The following is a 21,490-nucleotide window of genomic DNA, read 5'->3' on the forward strand; positions in this document are numbered from 1 at the left end:
GAAGAAGGATTATTTCAAACGATATAAGTTCATATAGGGATATTTTAAAAAATATATAAATCATAAGTCGAACTCATTATCTTGTCCAAACATTCAAATATCAATAAACAAATGTTATAGTTCCAAGAAGCCTGGTAATATAAATAAATATATATATATATATATATATATATAACATATTGAAAAACATATCATTTATAAGAATTACCATCGGGTGCATTTCACTAACCAACTACTTTCTTAATCATAATATTTGCTTATATTTATACAATTATGCAATGTGCTTACTCCTCAGTCCTCTAATGTCTAAGAACAAGATATTAATATTCCAACCAAAAATTTATTCAAGGATTTTTCATAACAATTTTTTCAATTCTTCTTCGCCAAATTTCAATAAAACAAAATACAAGATTTTGTATATAGATATTGCACTCAAGGCCAGCATCAAGGATTTCATTTTAATTTCAACAAAATTTAGTATTCGAATATTAAGTCAACATTTCAAATACATTTTCTAAGCCAACTCAATAACAATCCACAGTAACCTAATTCCTCTTCTACACCATTCCACAAACCAATTTATAAATATCCAACAATCTTAATTTAATTAAATTCTTCAACAAAATCGCACAACCATTCCAAGCATATCTTAGCGTAATTCATATAATAAACATCACACCTTAACAATCAACAACCATATAGCTCTTAGCTTCCAAGACTAGTTACAACACCTTCATTATTGCCTTCTATTCTTAGCCAAGTAGCTTCCAAGAAACCCTTAGCACAACACGAGGTCACATGAGTAAATTTCTCAAGACTATTTTGTTGCAGGCTCAAGGGGATTGGACTTAGAATGTGGAGACCCAAATGAGAAGACGGAGCCCAATCCAGTTAGAAGGAGCCAACACAATAGGAAAAAAGCCATGACAGTTGAGGGATCTAGAAGATATTGCAGGTAAGGGTAAAAACAAGACAGCCAAGGCCCTTGGCCTGAGCCTGTTAAAAGAGCTTGTAATTTTAAAATTTTCAAAATACATATTAAAGAATACATAGGCTAATAAAAAATGTAAAATATACATACTACATAATAATTATTTTTTATTATTATCTTTTATTTAAATTTTAATATCATAAGTAATATTTGAAATCTTAATTATAGTTAATATTATTGACAAAAAGTTATAATTATATATTAAAATTTAAAATAAGACTAGATATAAGTACAAAATAAAAATTAAAAATAAGATTAAAAAAGAGGCCCAAATCAGGCCTGATAGGCTTAATAGGCTTTCCAAAAAGCTTAGGCCTGGCCTCTTAGGCTAAACAGGCCATCAAAAAGGCTCAACCTGAGCTTTTTTCTATTTTGAAACAGGCCAAGCCACACGTCTCTGGCAGGCCACCTGGCCTATTTCTACCTGTAATTGGGGGACAAAAATGACAAAGTTGGGTAGAGTTGGGTATGGAATGCTTTGAATTGTTTCTCTCTCTCCCTTTCTAATTTCCTCTCTGACCCACTCTCTGCCTTCTTCTGTGATTCTGTTTCTTGTAGCTCTCTTCGTTGCATTGAAATAAGTCTTGTAATTATGATACCATTTAATATATATACCTTGGGAGCTGGTTATATTGATCATAGTTGTGATTTGCAATTCTAATGTGACATTCTGTAGTTGTGATTTGCAATTTTGATGTGACATTATGGTGGTTTCACTGATAGGCACATTGCTGAGAACACGCGACTGAAGGAGCTGCAAGCCAATATGAAGAAGACGAATGATTTCATAGAGGAGGCGCGCGGGTGCATTTTGATGGTATAGATAAGCGGTTCAACTCATTGGAAACGTTGTTACATGCACTGGTGCAGTCGATAGACAGTCTAAACAAGCCAGCAGAAAGATCTCAGAGTACGAGCAAAGACGGCTCACCATCGTCGACCATTCTAGTGTTCCAACCTATCAGCTATGTTTCGACGGGGAAGACATTGATTTTTTTTTAATGGCGCTTAATGTTTAAAATTGGAGATGATGGTGGGTGGGGCAGTGTTCATTGTCTTCTTCAAGGGCTGAACGAGGGACGGAGTGATTGAGGGAATGCGAGCAACATAGGAAAAAGAATCATCAACAAGCTATTGTATTCTGCCCGTATAAAAGAAAATAAGTCTTTTCTCTTGTGTTTTAGGAATTTGCTTCCTTTACTGTCCACTCTCTTTTTTCCCCCATGTAACAAGGAATCTCTTGAGGGTAATTTCATGCTGTGGTCTTCCTGCCCAATAGCTCAAGAATAGAAGGAAATACTAACAATATGCTGAGCATACCAAAACTGGAATTAGCTTCTGCAACTGAAATACTGTGTAGCTCAATACAACTCAAGATGATAGGTTTTGATACATAAAAGTCACCAAAACACGGAAGCAGCTAGTACTCATAATAGCTGAGAAATAAGAAAAGAAATCATGGAGAAAGGAGAGGAAAACAGCAGAAAGAAGAGAAGCCTTCCAGGAGAGATAATACCAAACTCAATCGCTCGCTTTCCCCCAATCATAATAGCTTACATTTGCCTTGCAATAATTTCATTGCTTCATCGAGGTAGGTCGAAGGCATAGCTTGTGCTCCCTCAATGGCTTCGTCCCGGGTTTAGCCCTTGATGAACAGTGCCCCACCATCATCTCCAGTTTTAAGCATTAAGTGCTATTTTAAAAAGAAAAGAAAAAAAAACCAATCCCCAGCTCTCTTGAAAGAGATAACGGAGTGAAAACAAAATGTTACGGTAAGGGTGGGATTGCCCCACTTTTATTTTATTAAGGTAAAATTGCACCATTAAAATTTTGAGTGTTGGTTTTACCTTTAAAATTTTTTCAAGATGCTTGGTGCACTTTTAGCCAAAATAAATTGAATTTTTTTTTAGATACTTCTTTTTGGATTTTCTTTTATAAAGAGGAGTAAAAAGATTAAATTAAAATCTAAATGAAAGAAAATCGATTAAAGAGTTAACAATTTAGATGAATTCCCCTATACAGCTTCAAACCGTGCCTTGACGAACAGTGCCCCACCATCATCTCCAGTTTTAAGCATTAAAGGCCATTTCAAGTTAAAAAAAAAAAATCAATGTCCAGTTCTCTTGAGAGAGAAAACGGAGTGAAAAAAAAATGTCAGGGTAATGGCATTGCACCGTTAAAAATTTTTAGGGTGTTGGTTTTACCTTTAAAAATTTTTCAAGGTACTAGTTGCACTTTTACCCCAAAATAAATTGAAAACTTTTTTAAATACTTCTTTTTGAATTTTCTTTTATAAAGAGAAGTAAAAAGGTTAAACTGAGATCTGAATGAAAGAAAATCGATTAAAGAGTTAAAAATTTAGATGAATTCCCCTATGCAGCTTCAAACCGTGCCTTCGTTGCTTCAAAAGATTTATGGAGTTTTAATTTCTAAATCAGTTACTTAAGCTTAAGTTAATTTACCTGTCAATGAGCCCTTTAACTAAAAGATTTCACAACAAAATTAACAACCCTCATTAAGCACCATTGGAATATATTAAACAACTGCGCACATTAAAGACTGAACAACAACTTAACTCAAAAAATTAACATTAAATCAACTCAATTCAATGTCAAGCAAGCAAGTCAAACATTAAACAATTCAAATCTGTACGCAATTATCTAATCTCAACATTCAAATCCCAAACTATACTACAACTGTAATATAATAATTCTAGAATCACAATCGAAATATCTAACTAAGATAAACCAAAATGCAAAATTGAAATCGGAGATAAGAATACAACCAAAACTCCCTAATTGATGCTCCGGCACAGTCTTTGCAACGAGGGAAAATGTCACGTTCAGCTGCTCATGGTCTGATTTAGTGCTCCACCGAGCTTCTCCAACCTCTTAAACATCATCACAGTGGCACGCACGAGCTGGAAGAAGAGGAAAGGGATGGGTTGAGAGACTGAAACAAGAGAGCAGAAGATAGAGGCCAAAGCAGTGATGATGGTGAAGAGAACGTGAGATGAAGATGAAGGTCGCTGGCTGTGCAAGTGGGAAGATGGAGATGAAGTCACAGTCGATGATGATGGAAGGGGTAGAGGTTGCCAGCCTTTATGGTGAGTGGAGTGAGATGGAAACGATGGTGAGTTGAGAGGAGGAAGATGACGATGGATAGTGAAGGTGGGATGCCGTGCCCCCCTGGTTCCCTCTTGCAAATGAAGATGATAATTTCCTTCTCCACATGCCCTAATCTGAACGCTGCGTTTCAGCAGTTCTTTTTTTTTTTTTGCCCCCACTTTTCTGTGGTCCTTCTTCGTGCTTTCAAACTTCACTGGTCCCTCATAGTCCTTTTTAGAATTTGCCTAAAATGACTAAAACGCCTTGCTATGCCAAATATATATATATATATTGGTTACACTTGTAATGCCATTTAAGTACCCTGTTATACCATATGTCTAATTAATCAAGAAGATAATGGCATTTTTTCCTTTTTCTCATTAATTCATACAATCATTCTTAATAAATATTTATGCATCAGTAATGTAACTCCAATCAATAAAAACACTGAAAGAGCTCAATAGTACATGAATTAACATATAAATAATTGAACATAACACCGTCTCCCAAACCACACCCATCCTGGGTTCATAAACGTAACATCTAAGGCCCTCAAATTAATTCTCCAGCAAAAACAAAACCAAATTAAATTACAGCATGATTTTCAAACAGTACTTTATTTATTGCAAGCAAAGGACGAACAATAAATATTAAATGTCACAAACCACAAACAAGCTTTCAAAATACATAGAAGTATTTAATGTTTGGTCATTTTTCATAATCTTCACAAATTTTCACAGTTTTGCTCGAAACATCTGCACATGCAGATTTTTGGTCTTTCTCAGGGGGCTTGGTTCTTGCAGGGAAGGAGTTGTGGCTAGGGGCCGGAAGCTTGGAAAAGCTAGTAGTCAGAAGATTCCAGAATACTGGAAAATTTGTGATAGCATAAATGGTGGCTGGGATTGATATGATAATATAAATAGGAATATAAACTTTTCGTGCCTTGTCAACAAGCAAGAAGGAATGACTGGCGCAGAAAGATATCCACATACAAAGAATGGAAATGAACATGGTGGACATACCAAGGAAGAGCCTGAAAGGCAGGTCTATGTAGAACTGAACAACATTAAAACGAGCAGTAGCGAGGGAGAGTAAGAGGATGGTGGCTATGAGAGAGAAGCAAAGGGCCGCCAGTGACATGGCCACAAAGAATTGGTATATTTGCTTGTGTATGAGGAGTGGGAAGCCGTGGTTTTGATCAAAACCGCCAGGCACACTGGCGGCTGTGGCAAACGCCACCGTCGCAATCAGCGTCGACACCACCGAACATGCTCCTGAGGTTTTACTCAACCACTCTTCATCCCTTTGGGTTATTAGGTCCTTGTGAGTCTCTTTGAAGATGTCATCTGGGCTTTCCAACTTCTTGTTGTATCTCGAAAACACACCACGCCGCATTGAACGTCTCACATACTGCATCACCCCATTTTGAATACAGCTCAGGTACTTCTTTTTATACTTAATATAAAAAAGCTACTTAACTAATTTATTGTAATATATGATCTATCTGAAATATCTCTGTGTAATGCTAAATTATAAATCGATTTATAAGTATAAATTAGTTTGGAAAAAATGATAAATACAGAAAACAAGATAGATGGAGGTATTATATTCAAAACCAAATCCAACCACATAACTAGCTCTTATATTAAAAACTAGAAGTAGTACTAAATAAAATACCTCTGTCTACTATGTCTGTTAAATTTAAAGTTTTATTCTCTCTAAGGTATTCCTACTGATTGCATATATTAAGAAAGTTTCTATCGGGTAATTCTAATACATATGATTAAAAAAAGTATTTTAAGAAAAACCAAAACACAGTTATTATAGATAACCCATTTGGTTAATCTTTTTAATATCCTCAAATTAGTAACATGTTTCTTCTATTAAAATACTAGAGAGTATCATAAAAAATTTGTAGCAACTTAACGTTTTTAACAGTGCGAAATTTCTATATATATGAAGACACAACACTTCCTCTAATCCTTATTATAGGCACCTAATAACAATTTTATATAAATATTAAAGTAGTTATAATTAGTCATTCTTGTAAAATATCAAAATTACACTCAATAAAATTCATAAGAGGAATTTGGTTAATTGGTTAGGAAGGGACGAAGTAGAAAAGGTTAATACTTGAGAACATGAGGAAGTATATATAAACACACACATATACCGGCGGCTTACGTACCTCAAACCACTTAAACTCCCATTGCATGAGAAATGCTTCCCCATGATGGTTCAAATTACGGCCGCCTCCATACCTTGCTGCCAAGTGCAATGCACTGTTTCCATCATTATCCACTTGCTGAAACAGACTTCCGGTGAGGGCAAGGATTTCCGGTTTGCATAAAAACTCGTATACCTTCGTTTGCTTCTTCTCTGCTGCTAATAAGACTATATTTTTCCCCTCATCATTCACGTCGTCAATATTAATGGATGATGGGATTTTTTTCAGAGCTTTTTTCACTATATCAACCACACCGTTCTTCGCAGCGATCATAAGAGGCGTCTCAATTCTTTCACCATCTATTGAATCATTCGGAGCCGCACATACATGCGAATTACGAAGTTAAGTTATTGCAAATGGAATTTGAGGGGGGGAAAACACAACAACAATGTTATAAGGACTTTGAATCTTCTGTAACATTTTGTAAATTAAAGGGGTCTGATTATGGTCGAAAACATAATAATAATGCATGCAATCATGTGGTCCAATCCAATCTACATTCATTGAAGTTCAACATAAATCTTTAAAACCAGTCTGTACCTACACGTAAATATATATAAGGAAAAATTATCCATTAAATTCTACGGGATCTTTGGTGTTTAATTTTTTTTACTTGGGACACGGATATTTTTTTCCTCTCAATATACAATGATGATGATGCCTTACAAGGATTTTTTTTTTATTACCTTTGTTAGTTGACATCTTCAGAAATGAGGGTGTCCCTGGTGACATAACCGAATGGGCATGAAGAATTTCATCCGTTATTTGACAAGACCATGTGTGCTTCTGCTTCTTTTGTCGTACCCCAAGAAATTCATAAATTGATTGTCCAGCTGGGAAAGTAGACAGCAATAAAGAGATATGTGTGTGTACGTATATATATAGAGTGAGAGAGATGATGGTGATGATAACGGTATATCACACTATATCGAATTAATCAATATAAATGTTATCCCAACATGTGCTCAATTGTGTGTGCGTGGTGATTCTGGTCCCTAGGGTCAGACAGTCTTTCTATGCCGTGTCCCGTCTATTTTTTAAAGATTTTTTAATTTGAAGCCCTGTCATACATATGGTATAAAGTTTCATGATAAAAACTATAGAAAGAAAATAGATAAAAATTGGCTAAAATTTTGGCAGTACACAAAAACATATAATCCATCTAGAAAAACTTATAAACGACATAACCAAAGCAATAAATGATAGGTAACATAAATTTATAAAATTAAAAAATATAATATACTAGGATGAGACACCTGTCACATTTCGAAACAATTTGTCCTATCCTATTTGGTCTTGCTTCAAAAATTTTTAAGATGGGATTATCCTATCCCAAAATGACTGGAACGGGACACTAGAATAGAGCATCGTTGGACTTAGAATAAACCATACACGGACTCTACATATTGCGAGCTAAGAGAGGTTGCGTACCTAGTTCAAAGTGTTGCAGGACCCAAATTGTGGACTTGAAAAACTTGATCTTTTTATATTCTTTTCCTTCTGTAATAAACACGACAGTCATAGAGAATTTTTATGTGGTTGATATACATATACATATACATATAGATGAGAATAAAGAATGTGTTTGACTGAAATTAAAAAAAAAATCACCAGTATTGTGAGCACAGTAAACTAACTACAAGAAAATTAAAAGGGCCTTTTTACAAACAAAAAATCTGCAGTGAACATCATGAAAATTTATAATTAAATATCAATATAATGCTCTCGTTAGTCATTAGTTTGTAAGTATATCTTTGCAAGTGTTTTTTAAACTGTGAGGCCTGCCTAGGCTCAAGCAAGCCTCAAGTCAATTTTTTAAAAGAGAAAAAAAAATCAAAGAAAATAGGTAGGGAAGGTTCATGCAAAAGGTAATTACTATTTCTAATCCACTTTTGGACCGCATCCTTGAGAGCCATGACGCACGATTTATGTTCTTCCTTCTCTAATTCTTCCTTCGTCGTGGCCTTATTCTTTGTCATATCGCCCAAAACTTCAGATTTCCACCAAAACGAATCCCATGTTACATATTTATATTGATATGTAGTAGAGAATTTAGGGGAGGAAAAAAGGTATGAATATTTATAGTACTTACGATAATACGCGAGATGTCCAAATGGCCGACCAAGGAGGGCACCACTTTTGAAAGCTGAAGGCTTTTCTGCCAGTAGATGGAGTGGAGACAACCCTTCGTCATTGAAAAAGCTCTGTTTCACGAGATCTTTATAAAGATGAATTATTTCGATGGCCACATCTGCTCAAAATAAGAAAAGAAAATGCATCGATCCAACATAGTAAACTAATTAAAACAGCAAAAGCAGAACATAACAACATTCTTATGCCACTAAATGGGTGAAAAACAAAAAATAGCATCATCAGCCTCAATGTACCCAGATGTTCTTCTGCAATTGCACAATGTAGAATGGTATCGTGGTTGTCCCTTATACAGTGAGCATATTCGGTTGAAGAGACTCCAGTTTCCATATACTGATAATGAAGCCAAAGAAAAGCTTTTCTGTGGCCGTGGAGAGCTGCCAGGAAGAGGGGTGTCTCGCCGGCTTTATTGCGTTTAGCAATTAAGGAGGGATTAACACCTCCAATCTTCTTGCACATTTCAATGTTTCCAATTGAGGCTGCTAAATGCAGAGGAGTGTTACCTTTCACATTCGCAGCCTCAAGGACGTAGCTCCTCTCACTACTCTCTTCATCTTCCAGAACTAAGTCCACCATCGCGGCCACCACCACCGTCTCGTCCAGAGCATACATTGCCATGTGAAGCACAGTGTCCCCTGTCGCGGTAACCTTGGCCGTGCGAAGCCCCCTGTCTTCCTCGAGCGTTTTAAATACTTCCGACCACTGGTTTTCCATGGCATTACGAAATAGGTCGTTCTTGTTGTCCTTCCAATTCTCCATGTGGTCGCCTGCTGCAATTTATCTCCTACACAATTGAATTCAATGGATGCATAAAATATGTGTCACACACACACATATATGTATGTATAATGTGTGTGTGTGTGTGTGTGTGACTTTTGGGGCATGCGGGTTTGCTCGGGCATCAAGTTATTCCCATTCTTACCATTGAATGTGATGAAGGAAAGAGAAAGTTGAAACATCATGGACAAGTTTGAACATAAATGAGTTCCACGTTGAAAACTACAAATTATAAAATATTAACAATACTCCTCAAGTCCTTAATATAAGACCTATTTAACTAATTTGATTAGATTAATGAAGTTAGGTAAGTTAGTTAATTATAAGAAATATGATATGTTTTTACTGAAACACCATAATCATCTTTCTTAATATTCTCCCTTTCTCTTCTACTTGATTATGGTTAAGGTAGTATCTATAGAAGTAATTTAGAAAAAATTGATAAATATGAAAAATAAGTCTTATATTTGGAAAAAAATTAACTCAACAATTAGATCCTATATTAAAGATCAGAGGAGTATTAAATGAAGTCTAAAGTTTCCCATCATATTATTATTTGATATCTGATTCCCGCAGGATCCATCAGTGCTGTGCTTTCTGTATTCAGTAAGTCATCGTACCTCAACCCCACGGGAGAAACTATAAGCAAACAGCATAGAAAACATTCAACCGAATATTTCACATCAGATTCCGCAGGAGATAGTAATTTTTAATTTATGGAGGCCGAAAAAGATCTGGTCTTACATTATATACTCCTCCGGTCCTTAATACAAGACATTTAATTACTTTGATTAGATTAAGAAAGTTAAGTAAATTAGTTAATTATTAAAAAATATGACATGGTTTTCTTAAAACACCACAATCATCTTCCTTAATATCCTATCTCCTTATTCTACTTGATTATAATTGAGGGAGATCCATAGGGGTAATTTAGAAAAAATTGATAAATATGAGAAAGATGTTTTATATTTAGGACCAAAATCAACACAACAATTAGGTATCATATTAATGACTGGAGGAATGTGTGTGTGTGTGTGTGTGAAATATCCAGCTTTAGCAAGCGGAAACTTCCCATTGCAGATTAAATAAAGCAACGGAATCTCCAGTTACGGCAACACGTTGAGAGAGATGGAAATGAAACAGAGAAAGAAAAAAACCAACACATCTTATGAAATCATGATTTGAAGAATTGTATCTTATGCTTTTCTTCCGCGTGCATCATGGGATGGAACATTTGATCTGCGTAAAGAAATGATGAAAGAAGCAGAAAAGCAAGTGGAATACTATATACCGAAACTTGGAAGCAAAAATTAGAGACAGCCGTTGCTTGCTATTGGCCTATTCGAATTTACCGTACAGGAATCGAAAGTGCAACGTAGACTTAATGATGGTTTTATATTTTATTGTGATTAAGCATATAAAATTAAATTTCAATTTTTAAATTTATTCTTTCGCTTTGGTGTTACTTTTTAGCTCCTCTTTACTTTACAAATTAAACAAACGATGCATTAAATATAAATTGGACGGACGTTGTAATATCCCAAATTTTATGGATTTGAGTAAAGCATGATGAAGGAGAAATTTTTAGAGAAATTATTGAGATTAAGACCTTTCAAATATGGTCTGAATAATTATAAAGTTAATTTCAGGAATTTAGGCCTATTTTCTTAGAAAATTCAAAGAAAAATAGTTAGAGGATAATTTTTAAGCTGAGATTTTTAGGATAATTATTTTTTTGGACTAAAGAAGCTAATGGAAGAAGAAAATTCATATAGATATCGAAGTGTGATTTCTGGAATTATTTGATTATCCAAAAAAAAAACGCAGAGAAGGATTAAATTGAAGGGAAAATGAAGACCAAAGGGTCACATCCCGCATCCCTCTAATACGCCCTAACACATACTCCCTTCTCATTTTGCTCTGGTATTCGAAGGGAAAACAGAGAGAGAGTTGAGAGACTTCGAGAGAGATCAAGAAGAGCAAAGGTAATCGGAGGAGGGAATCGATTTATACCAAAGTGGAAATCAAACAAGGTGAGTCTCATGAATCTTCTTCCATCTTTGTTTTCTGTTATTTGGTCATGCGTTGCAAGGCGATGATGAAGATGAAATCTGGATTTTGAGGGAGAAAGTGAAGAGTATGACAACCAAGCTATGAAAATCATGCTGAATGGTTAGAATGAAGTTTGTGGTTGAGATTTCTGCACTTGCTTTTTACGGTTGATTGCTCTGGTTATAATTTCTGAAACAGGGGTTTGAGGATTTAAGGAAATGGCTTCTGGTTTGGGTAATAGATGATTAACAAGTCTAAATATTACTAATTATTTTCTGGTTGTATGATTATAATATGTTGATTTTATATGCTCTGTGTAGTTATTGAGGGATTGGAGATGGTGTGCTTTGAATGAGGAAAATTCCAGACTTAATGATGGAAGGCCACTGTTTGATTTTGCTGGTCAAGAAGCATTTGAATGCTAAACGCATGAGCTATAATTATATATATTTATAACAAAGCCTTTTGAGACCGGAGCATTGGGAGAAAGAATTGGGCTCTTTATATATTCTTTTGGTTTTGGCTCCACGTTCTGAATTATAGTGAACAGATTTTCTTGGAGTTAAAATGGAAAAGTAATGCCAAAATCTAGAATTTTCATGAGTGAAGGAAATTGTTGAGATTGGGACCTAATTAAAGCATGATATGTATGTATGTGTTTGGTGTTTATCTCAGCAACGTTGATGTTATAACTTGAGGGATGAAACTAAATCCCATGGTATTAATTATGTATACCTGATTGATAGAGCAATCTGGAATTTTTGAAGGAATGGTGTAGAGGGTGAATAAATATATATATATATATATATATATATAATGAGGAATAAAAATAATGTTTTAGTTGAAGATTGATGCTGGAAAAATTTAGAAACAATGGCAGAATGGTGCTGTTCGAATTATGGTAGGTGTTTGGGGTGTCTAAATGCAAAATGTTTAAATAGGAAGTTTATAGGCTTATATAAATGTTATGTTATAGATATGTATGTCAAATAGGAGTCTTAAGAGGATGGAAGTTAAATGTGATGCCCCGTAAAAATGATCATAAAGGATTTAAATTATAAGGAATGTGTTAATGTGTTCACGTAACGCTCTAGATGAATATCTAGATATATATTAATCTGTCCTTGCTCAAATAATTTATAGGATTTGATATTTGTTTGAATCCATTAAGAAAGGAGCCAAGAAGGAGACCAAGGGAAGGGAGTAGGGAAGAAAAAGCAAAAAGTAGTCACTCTTTTCCTTTAATGTGATTGTGCATTGATTGCCACATGCTTGGGTATGCTTTTATGCTGATTTTGCATGAGAACATGTAACTTGCCTTTGCATGATAATATTTGTCATGACAATATGTGCTGGTTTCCATTTATTTTGGAATGTGGGTGCAATAGATAGCGATTGGCTATATGGGTGTATGGTGTATGTGCATCATTGATTATATTTGGAGTGTTCTCTTTGGCCTGTGTAGCATGTTGTTTGTGATCTTGTATGATTACGCGAAGGAAATTTGTTACTACTGAGATTCTTTAGAATCTCATCCCTTCTTCCATGTAATACAGCAAGAGCAAATACTCCTAAAGGCAAGGGAGTAGTGATCGGTGGAGTTTGAAAGGAAGCTGGCGATCTTTTGTATATATATATTTTGCTTAAAATGCATCTTATTTTGAAGTAAAGATATATTGTATATCTATTTTGGTATGTAAATATTCCTCCATAAGGAGATGGCTAAGGGCAGATAAACCATGATAACTGTTATTGAAGGAAATGATCAATATTTTGATATATAGTTATTATTTTGTCTAAAATTATGTGTATCTGTATATGTAACTCGTTGTATGAGCCAATGGCTAGAATATTGAATGTTAGATCCTAGTAGCTATAATTTATTTGATATAGGATCCAAAAGGCTGGATGGAAGAATGGGTTCGATGGTTGAATATGAACCATGGGTATTAGACAGTTTTTACCATTTTTGTAAAAAAGTTAAATCAGATACTCAAACCACTAGACAGGTTACTTTGAATGCGAATTTTTGAAAAGTCTTCAACTTTTCAGAAAATCTCGTTCCTTGAGGAACAGAATCAGACTTTGTGTTTGGGAACTGTGAAAAAAAAATTGTCTTCCCCAGAATTGGAACCTGGCTTTTAATGATTCAAGATTAAATCAAATAACTCTATTGGTATATAAAGGATAGTCATGACAGACGTCATTATCCAAAAAAAGATTGAATACTAAAAAAATTGAAAGATGATTGGAAGGATTAAAAAAATTGTAGAGTCCAGTAAATAAATTTTTTTTGAAATAATTGAAAATTTTGATGACTGAGAGGAGCTTACTGTTTATATATAGTTTATATGCAGCACGGATTTTTATTTTATATTAATTGTTAAAATTTTACTTTATTGCCATGTTTTCAATAAACATGATAATAAGACTGTGCCCTTACTTTTTGGCCGTCGTTTAAGGGATGGCCCCGCGATGAAGGGATGGATCAATATCTGAAATTAATATTTTCCAATCACATGATTTTGAATTTTTTGTACAATCGAGTTATGATTATAATTTCATTTGCTCTTATTACCAACGGTTAAATAAACACCACATGTCATGCTTATTATTTATAATAATTGATTGAATAAATATATTTTCATTAATTTAAATAGGTATGATTTATAGCGATTAATGTTTTATAGTAGTATATATGAAATGCTATTCATTTTCGCATTCATATTACTGATTGTTCCCTAATTTTATAAAGGAAATCAATCAGCTTGCACACTTCAGATTGTTGAAGGCATCTAGTACAAATGGCATAAAGTTTTGTCTATTCGCTTTTAAAAAAAACTTTAATTGTTCTCTTATATATGAGAGTTTAAGGCTATCTCATTTAAAGTAACATGAGTTAATATAATGTAATATAACTCGCGGTAAGAAGGTAAACTTGAATCGTGAACTCGGATCATAAATTCGTAAGAGTTTACATTATTAATAAATAGTTCTTAAGAATACATGATTAAGTAATTAAAATATAAAACATGACAAAAAATTGATTTAAATATATTTTAAATCTAAATCATTAAAATTAAATTAATCAGCATTTATAATTTATCATAGTTAGTATAATAGCTGGATCGAGAGCATGCTTACACACATTACTGCAAACAGAAGAAATAAAAACATCAAATAAGACACAAAAGCTTTTAAAGTAAAAGTGATGAACGGTAGTGTTGTTTGAATAATACAAACCGACAATCACTTAATTTTGGTGTCTTAATTCTCTACCGTTTTCCTCGTTCTTGGTCCTTCGATACTCAATGGGAAGAGTGGCCCTGTATCTATAGGTGGGAAAATGTGAGATCTGAGGAAATATGGGACGGAGGAATGTTGGGACCTGTACAACAACCAAAAGGATGATCATCAATGAAGAAGGCATATAATTTCTAAGAAAGTAATGCAATGTTTGAAGAGTGACATCGAGCATGAAGAAATCAGCAGCACAGAAAGAGATCGACAAAAAAACAATGGAGATGAACATGAAGGATATACCAATGTAAAATTTGAAAGACAAGTATGACCAGAGTAAAACTCGGGAATGACAAATGTAACACCTCAAATTTTCAGATTCAGGAAAAGTAGCAAAAAAAATTTATTAAAATTATTTAAAGCTTAGGAAAATTTGGAAAAAATTATGGAACATTAATTTCAGGGACTTAGAGATTTTGTGGAAAATTTTATTTTGGCCAAAATGACTTAAATAATTTTAAAGTTAATTTCGGTGGTTAAAAGGACCTATCTTCTTGAAAATTTAAGGAAGATAGTTAGATATTTATATCTAAGCTAAACATTGTAGGATAATTATTTTATGATGTAAAGAAGCTAATTGAGGCATAAAATCCTTAAAATAAATTAAGGATTAATATATTGAATTAAGGGTTATTTTCTTGGAAAATTCAAAAAAAAATAGTTAGGAGTTAATTTTTGGCCCAAAATTTTTAGAGAAATTATTTTACGGGTCAAAGAAAATAATGGAGAAGGAAAATCCAAACAAAACATTGTGGTTAAATTTGTGGATTTATTCCATGATTTCAGAAATTTAGTGAAAGGATGAAATTGGAAATAAAAAGGTTAGAAGAGTAAAATGGTCTTTTCTCTCATTTAACTCATCTGAAACTCCTCCTTCGCCTCCATTTCGATCAGACCAGAGAAATTAGAGAGAGAGAGAGAGACCGAGAAAAACGAGAGGGAGCGAAGAAGAAGAAGAAGTTAATCGAAGGGCATTTTCCTTGCATGCAACCGGCGATCTTGATCAAGGTAAGCCTCCTAAGCACCATTCCATCCTTATTTCTTTCTGTGGCTGCGTTTTTGGGTGAGGTGTGTGGGATGGAAATCTGTTTTAGAGAGAGAAGTTAAGGAACAAGGAAATAATCGAACTAAGCTTGCTTTATTCTGATTATGGTCGCCGGGTCCACTGATAAAAGGCCAGAAGAAGCATGTTTTCTTGGTTGCATGTTGCGTAATCATTCTGGGTTGTGAGCTACCAAAACAGGGGTCCGATGAATCTAGAGCATGGCGTTGAGTTTTGGGTGTGAATGAAGAAGGGGTTAATGAAATATATATATATATATATATATATAATTGCTTGACTGTTTGACCGTGGGAGCTGGAATTTTAGAATCTGAAATAGTGAGAATATATAGAAGTTTTTTTTTTCCCTATCAAAGGGAAATAAGTGAAAGCAAAACAATATATATATATATATATATATATATATATATGAATGGCGTGAGATACATGGGAAAGAAGGAAGTTATGGATATATAGCTACATTTGCTAATCAAATTGAGGGCTCTTGATGTGGTTTGTGTGAGCTTTAAATCTGGAATTTAAATTTAAAGATGAAGAAACAAAATTGTTGATTGATGTTTCGGTATGGGAGGTTTGCCGTGGAGATTAATTAAACTTCTACTATTTATTGATGAACTCAACGGCTAAGCCAATTGATTATAAAAGTTAATAATTGATTTAAAGTTGAAGGAGAGACTTAAATAATTTGAATTGTTTGAGAGCTAGAGTGAGAAATGGAGAAGAACGCTTACTGTTTGATTAGTTATATGGTTAACTATATTTGAGTTTTATGGATATATATTATATATAATTTCTTTTCCATGATGACCAACTATTAAACAAAAAGAAATGAAGTTCATTAATAGGTCAAGAGAAGTTATAGTTTGGATAATAGAAGCTAAATGGACTAAGCATTAACTGATTCATATGTGAAATCATATTATAGGATTCAATATCTGCACGAGCATGCCAAGAGAGCAAGAAAAGAAGAAATCTAGAAAAGGTAAATAGGAAGAAAGGACTTCAGGTAGTAACTCTTTCTCTCATATGCTTATGCAATAGTTCTGCATATCTGTTTGTGTCATAGTGCCTATATTCTTTAATGAATATATGGTGGTTTTGATTATGGGAGCTATGTGCTTGATTATGAATGGTGGTTTGATTACGGGAGTTGTGTGTTCGATGAATGGTGGTTTTGATTATGGGAGCTGTGTGCTTGATTACAAATGGTGGTTTCGATTACAGGAGCTGGGTGCTCTATTATGAAAGGTGGTTTTCATTATGGGAGCTATGTTCTTGATTATGAATGGTGGTTTTGATTACGAGAGTTGTGTCCTCGATTGTGAATTGCAGTTCTGATTAAGGTAGTTGTGTGCTTGATTATGAAGGGTGGTTTTGATTACAAGAGCTGTGTGCTCAAGTATAAATGGTGGTTTTGACTACAGGAACTGTGTGCTCAATTATGAATGATGGTTTTGACTACAGGAGCTATGCACTTGATTATGAATGATGGAAACTCACAATCTGTGTAAATAGTGGCACTGTGTGTTCCGTGTCTTGTGTGAATACTGGAATTGTGTATTCTCTTAAACTCATATTTTGTGTGAATATTAGAACTATGTGTTGTCTTAAACTAGTATTCTGTGTGAATATTGGAACTGTGGGTTCCCTAAAACTCGTATTCTGTATCAATATTGGAATTGTGTTTCCTTGAACTCATGTTGTGTGAATACTAGAACTGCGGGTTCCCTAAAACTCGTATTTTGCGCGAGTACCAGAGTTGTGTGATCTATAATGAACTGTATATGTTGTGTGAATCTTACTAGTTATGTTGATATGCTAAGTACATATTATATGGCTTGTTTTGCATGCTTTGTGAACCCGTATATGTGCATGATAGACTGTTGTTACTACTGTGATTCTTAGAATCTTACTAAAGTATACTTGCCCTTAATTTGTCGCTTTGGGGTTACTCCAAAAATTAACCGAATTAGTGCAATATAGTGCAAAACTCGGGTCGTTTCACTTTGAGGAGCCGAAAATGAAATTAAATCCTAGTAAATAAATGCAAGTAATCTAACTATAAAAAGGATTTTTGATTTGATAATTGCTAAGTAAACACCTTGAATTAAATTGAAATTAAAATTTTTTTTTGTTTTTATATAAAAATAATTAAAATGAATGAAGATTAAAGAAATGAAAATGAGACACACAAATAACAATGATAAAAATCAATTCTCCAATTCAACAACGCAGGCAATCCTCACTCTAAAAGATACGGGAGTTAAAACAATGAATTAAGAATTATAATCAAGCTTTTAATCCAACAACCGAGCCACCTCGAATTGCCATGGAATATTTTTCCAAAATCCTAATTTACTAACTGCAACCAGAATAGTCAAATAGAATTAAGGATGCTAAAAACTAATGCTTAATTAAAATTCTTAAATACAAAATAATAGAATTAAAGCTAGCAAGGACAATATGATCCAAAATTCCAAGCCACCTTAGAAAATCACAATATATTAACTCCAAAAGTCAATATAAATGTCATAACCACAACATCATAATTGAAATCAAAGCTATAAACAACCCAATGTCAAATGCTAAACAATAATCCAGCCACAGAAATCTCCACAAATAATCATATTTAACAATACAAAATTTTCTAATAATCAGAATAACTATCCTAAGACCTAGGAATTGTTAAACAATTATTAGATAGGAAATTAAAGCAACTAAAACTCCTCTTTGATGATCCAAGCTCCTGCCATTATTGTTGAATTACAGAATTGTAAAGCTAGGCTCGATTTCCCATGAGAAATATTGCCTCCAATAGTCTACTATGTCCAGCCATGAAGAACAAGGAAGAAGCTATTGGAAGAACCAAAAAGACACCGAAGACAATGATAGAACAGTGAGGAACTGAAGAAAAACAACCGAAGATGATGATGAAATTTGATGGGGAATCAGACAGAGTTCACCGGCTGTGAACACTATAAGTCGATGACTCGCTCTGCCTCCTCTGGTCCTTCGTTCTGTTTAGTCGAGAAGAAGAAGATTAACGCAATGGTGATGGTGGATTTCGGTGAATATGGAAGATGATGATTAGAATCAGTGGAGGTGAAGAAACGGAATCTAGAGGTGATCGCCAGCGTCACACAGGTCCTCTCACGCCGTCACTCCATTCACTCCACTCTCTCTCCTCGCGTCCTGTTCTTCCTCAGCGCCGTCCAGCTCGCCTTCCGTGTTCAGCTTGTTTTGTGCTCGCTGGTTGGTGTCCCCCGTCACTGATTCTCTCTGCCACCAGTAAGATTCAACGGAGAAGATGATGAATGGTCCCCTCGCTCGCCGCCCAGCTCGCTTGCGCCTCTCCTCTGTTTTCGTCTCAGCTCCTCTGTCCGCCTCCAGCTCGCTCGGCCGTTCTTCCCGCATGAAGAAGATGAATATTAGGTTGGGGCAAAACATCCACCTTATTATTATTATTTTTTAATTTAATTTTTTTCCTTTTTCTTTTCTTTTTTTATTTTTGAATCTTCTAAGAACCTGCAAGCAAAATTCAAGGATAAGGTAGCATTAATTGTCCTCAAAAATCAATTAGTCATAATTAAACCAAAATATGACAATTTTGCCCCTATAAAATAATAATTCAAAATAAAACATATTAAATCCATTAACAATAAATTAAGGCCAAAAAGACTAATTAAGTTGACAAAACCCATATAAAAGATATCAAAATATATAAAAATAATTGAGTTTGTCACTCACTCCTTTCCTTCCATGCCGTACAGCAAAGGCAAGTGGCTCGAAGGGCAAGAGTGTGGTGATTGCAGGGAATTGAGAAGGTTGGAAAAAAAAATTATTTGTATAGTTGGTCATTGGTTTATGCTTTTACAGTTTGAACTTATAATTTTTTTATTAGTCGAGTATGGCTACCACTTATTGTATATAAATACGTAAATATATAATTATATATGAGCTTATGGAATATAAATTCCTCTATAAAGAGAAACCTTGAAGTTGTAGATGAGTGCCATTTGCTTTAATGGCTGTGGTGGTAGGTTAGTAATATTATTAACTTACTATATTATCGAACCCTATATACTGGAAAGTTTACAAGAAAATTTCTGCAAGAGTATTATATTTCTAGGATCAAACATGGCGTAGTGTTTTGAAGTTATCATAAATTGACCCATATGACATAGAAAATTAAGATATTACCAGAAGCAACTATAGAGAGGAAGTAGATGGTGGAAATGAGGGAGAGGTAGAGGGCCAAAAATGAAAAGTTTGCAAAACATTTGAATTCTGACTTGTTTCTAAGGATTGTATAGCCCTTGTCATTGTCAAAACCACGTCGCACATTGGTGTGTGCGGCGAAGGCCACCGACATAACTAGGGTTGACACCAAAGAACATGCTTGTGATGTTTTAGCCACCAACTCTGCCTCACTTTTTATAAGTTCTTTGTGATTCTTTCCGAAGATGTCGTCCAGTGTCTCCATTTTCCTATTGTATCTGTCCAACAGACCACACGGCATCGACCTCTTCAAAAACTGTACAATTTATTGATAAGTATTTTAATTTTTGAGTTGAGCTCATTAGTAATAAAAAGAAAAATTAGTAACAAATAGATAGATACGCATCTCAAACCAGTAGATTTCCTTTGGCATGGAGAGTGTTCTCTTAGGATTGGGCCAATCAAGCTCGACTCCAAGCCTTGCTATAAAGTGCAATGCATTATTTCCGTCTTTATCTACTTGCCCCTGTAGACTTTCACGTAACCGTTTCTGTTTGTTCAAAAACCTAAATACCTCCACCTGCCTATATTCTATTACTAGGAGAAGTATGTTTTTTTTCCCTCAACGTTCACATCTCCAATCTGGAAATAATTCTAGAATTATTTCCACCATTTCTCTTATACCATTCTTTGCAGCAATCAGTAGGGGTGTCTCAATTGTTATTGCACCAAACTCTGACTTTATCTGCTAGTTCCATTCACAGTCCCAACCACAAAATTAGTTTATAATTACAAGATATTTTTTTAAAATGATACCCACGCACGCCACTATCATTGCAAGAGAATATATATTTTTTCGGAACAATGAGTATATATATTATGGATGAGAACGGAATGAATGGAAGAGTGGTGGCTGAGAGTATTAGAGTCTTGAGGCCGTAGCGTCACAGCATGTTCGTAAATAACCATGCAAGAAAACTGCAGTCGAGTTTGGTCTAGCCTTATCTATGTAACTAATTACTCCTCCTTTTTTTTTTTATAAGAAACAATCTCTCTCATAGTAGTGTCCCTAAATATAAGAAACACATTCTCTTTCTGAAATTTTAAACTAATATTTTTATTTTTATTCCTATTAAATATATGTCCCTTATTATCTTACTATAATACATTTTTACTTATTATCTCTCATATATTCTTTTTACAAATAAGGGTATAATGGAAAAATTTTGTATATATCTTATATATTTATTGTTTTTAACTAAATTTAACTAATACTTTGAACTATATGATTTTGATAGTTGTTTCTTATAATAAGCTATGGAGAGAGTAACATCTTGGGGTTTTGATGAATCATTTTACCATTATCCATTTCTGTTTGTTGGGAAATTGAGAGCTGCTCAGATGTAGTTCTTGATATTATTTGTGACATGTCTCGATCAGAAGCATGCTGAAGAAGTTCATTCATTATTGGAAGCGACCATATGTGCTCTTTCTTCATTTTCCTCATCTTGAGCCATTTCCCTAGGAATATTAAAGACCCCTGAGTCAGTAGGGACAAAATGATTAAAGAAATTGTTATTTAAAACCAATTTATAATTGTATATA

The 21,490-nt window shown here is 34.2% G+C and overlaps 3 protein-coding genes and 2 long non-coding RNA genes across 6 annotated transcripts in view; 2 read left to right on the forward strand and 3 right to left on the reverse strand.

Annotated features, from left to right (window-relative positions):
- Window positions 1-4,223: 4,223 nt before the first annotated feature.
- LOC114745122 (ankyrin repeat-containing protein ITN1-like) lies at window positions 4,224-8,273 on the reverse strand. The gene is made up of 5 exons (XM_028933267.1): window positions 8,202-8,273; window positions 7,757-7,825; window positions 7,012-7,158; window positions 6,287-6,624; window positions 4,224-5,508 (listed from the first exon to the last, which is right to left on the reverse strand). Exons 1-5 carry the CDS (start codon window positions 8,239-8,241, stop codon window positions 4,807-4,809), a joined length of 1,296 nt encoding a protein of 431 aa, XP_028789100.1. The 5' UTR covers window positions 8,242-8,273; the 3' UTR covers window positions 4,224-4,806.
- Window positions 8,274-8,580: 307 nt separating this feature from the next.
- LOC114745108 (serine/threonine-protein phosphatase 6 regulatory ankyrin repeat subunit C) lies at window positions 8,581-9,235 on the reverse strand. The gene is made up of 2 exons (XM_028933250.1): window positions 8,713-9,235; window positions 8,581-8,621 (listed from the first exon to the last, which is right to left on the reverse strand). Exons 1-2 carry the CDS (start codon window positions 9,233-9,235, stop codon window positions 8,581-8,583), a joined length of 564 nt encoding a protein of 187 aa, XP_028789083.1.
- A 1,976-nt stretch (window positions 9,236-11,211) lies between these two features.
- LOC114745124 (uncharacterized) lies at window positions 11,212-13,107 on the forward strand. Its single transcript, XR_003740168.1, has 2 exons — window positions 11,212-11,286; window positions 12,449-13,107. It is a non-coding gene; the product is annotated as an uncharacterized LOC114745124 (long non-coding RNA).
- Window positions 13,108-14,463: 1,356 nt separating this feature from the next.
- Window positions 14,464-21,490, reverse strand: part of LOC114745120 (uncharacterized) — a 36,265-nt gene continuing 29,238 nt past the window's right edge. Inside the window, exon 8 of the mRNA XM_028933263.1 lies at window positions 14,464-14,895. Within this exon, the coding sequence (XP_028789096.1) occupies window positions 14,559-14,895 (337 nt within the window). The 3' untranslated portion in view covers window positions 14,464-14,558. The remainder of the gene's footprint in view (window positions 14,896-21,490) is intronic.
- Window positions 15,505-17,361, forward strand: LOC114745123 (uncharacterized). Of its 2 annotated transcripts, XR_003740167.1 has the most exons (3): window positions 15,505-15,613; window positions 16,593-16,673; window positions 16,892-17,361. It is a non-coding gene; the product is annotated as an uncharacterized LOC114745123 (long non-coding RNA). The 2 variants fall into 2 exon arrangements; XR_003740166.1 differs by having other exon boundaries at window positions 16,593-17,361.

This window comes from Neltuma alba, unplaced genomic scaffold, assembly GCF_004799145.2.
Source record: "Neltuma alba isolate B1F8T4 unplaced genomic scaffold, ASM479914v2 tig00004532_pilon, whole genome shotgun sequence".
Taxonomy (NCBI): Eukaryota; Viridiplantae; Streptophyta; class Magnoliopsida; order Fabales; family Fabaceae; genus Neltuma; species Neltuma alba.

Coding starts and splice junctions, on each gene's coding strand:
- LOC114745108 (XM_028933250.1), bottom strand. CDS start 9,235: ATGGAGAATTGGAAGGACAACAAGAACGACCTATTTCGTAATGCCATG. Junction 8,622..8,712: donor AATTGCAGAAGAACATCTGG/GTACATTGAGGC, acceptor TGTTTTAATTAG/TTTACTATGTTGGATCGATG.
- LOC114745122 (XM_028933267.1), bottom strand. CDS start 8,241: ATGGCTCTCAAGGATGCGGTCCAAAAGTGGATTAGAAATA. Junction 7,159..7,756: donor CCTGCAACACTTTGAACTAG/GTACGCAACCTC, acceptor CTACTTTCCCAG/CTGGACAATCAATTTATGAA. Junction 6,625..7,011: donor GAAGATGTCAACTAACAAAG/GTAATAAAAAAA, acceptor ATGATTCAATAG/ATGGTGAAAGAATTGAGACG.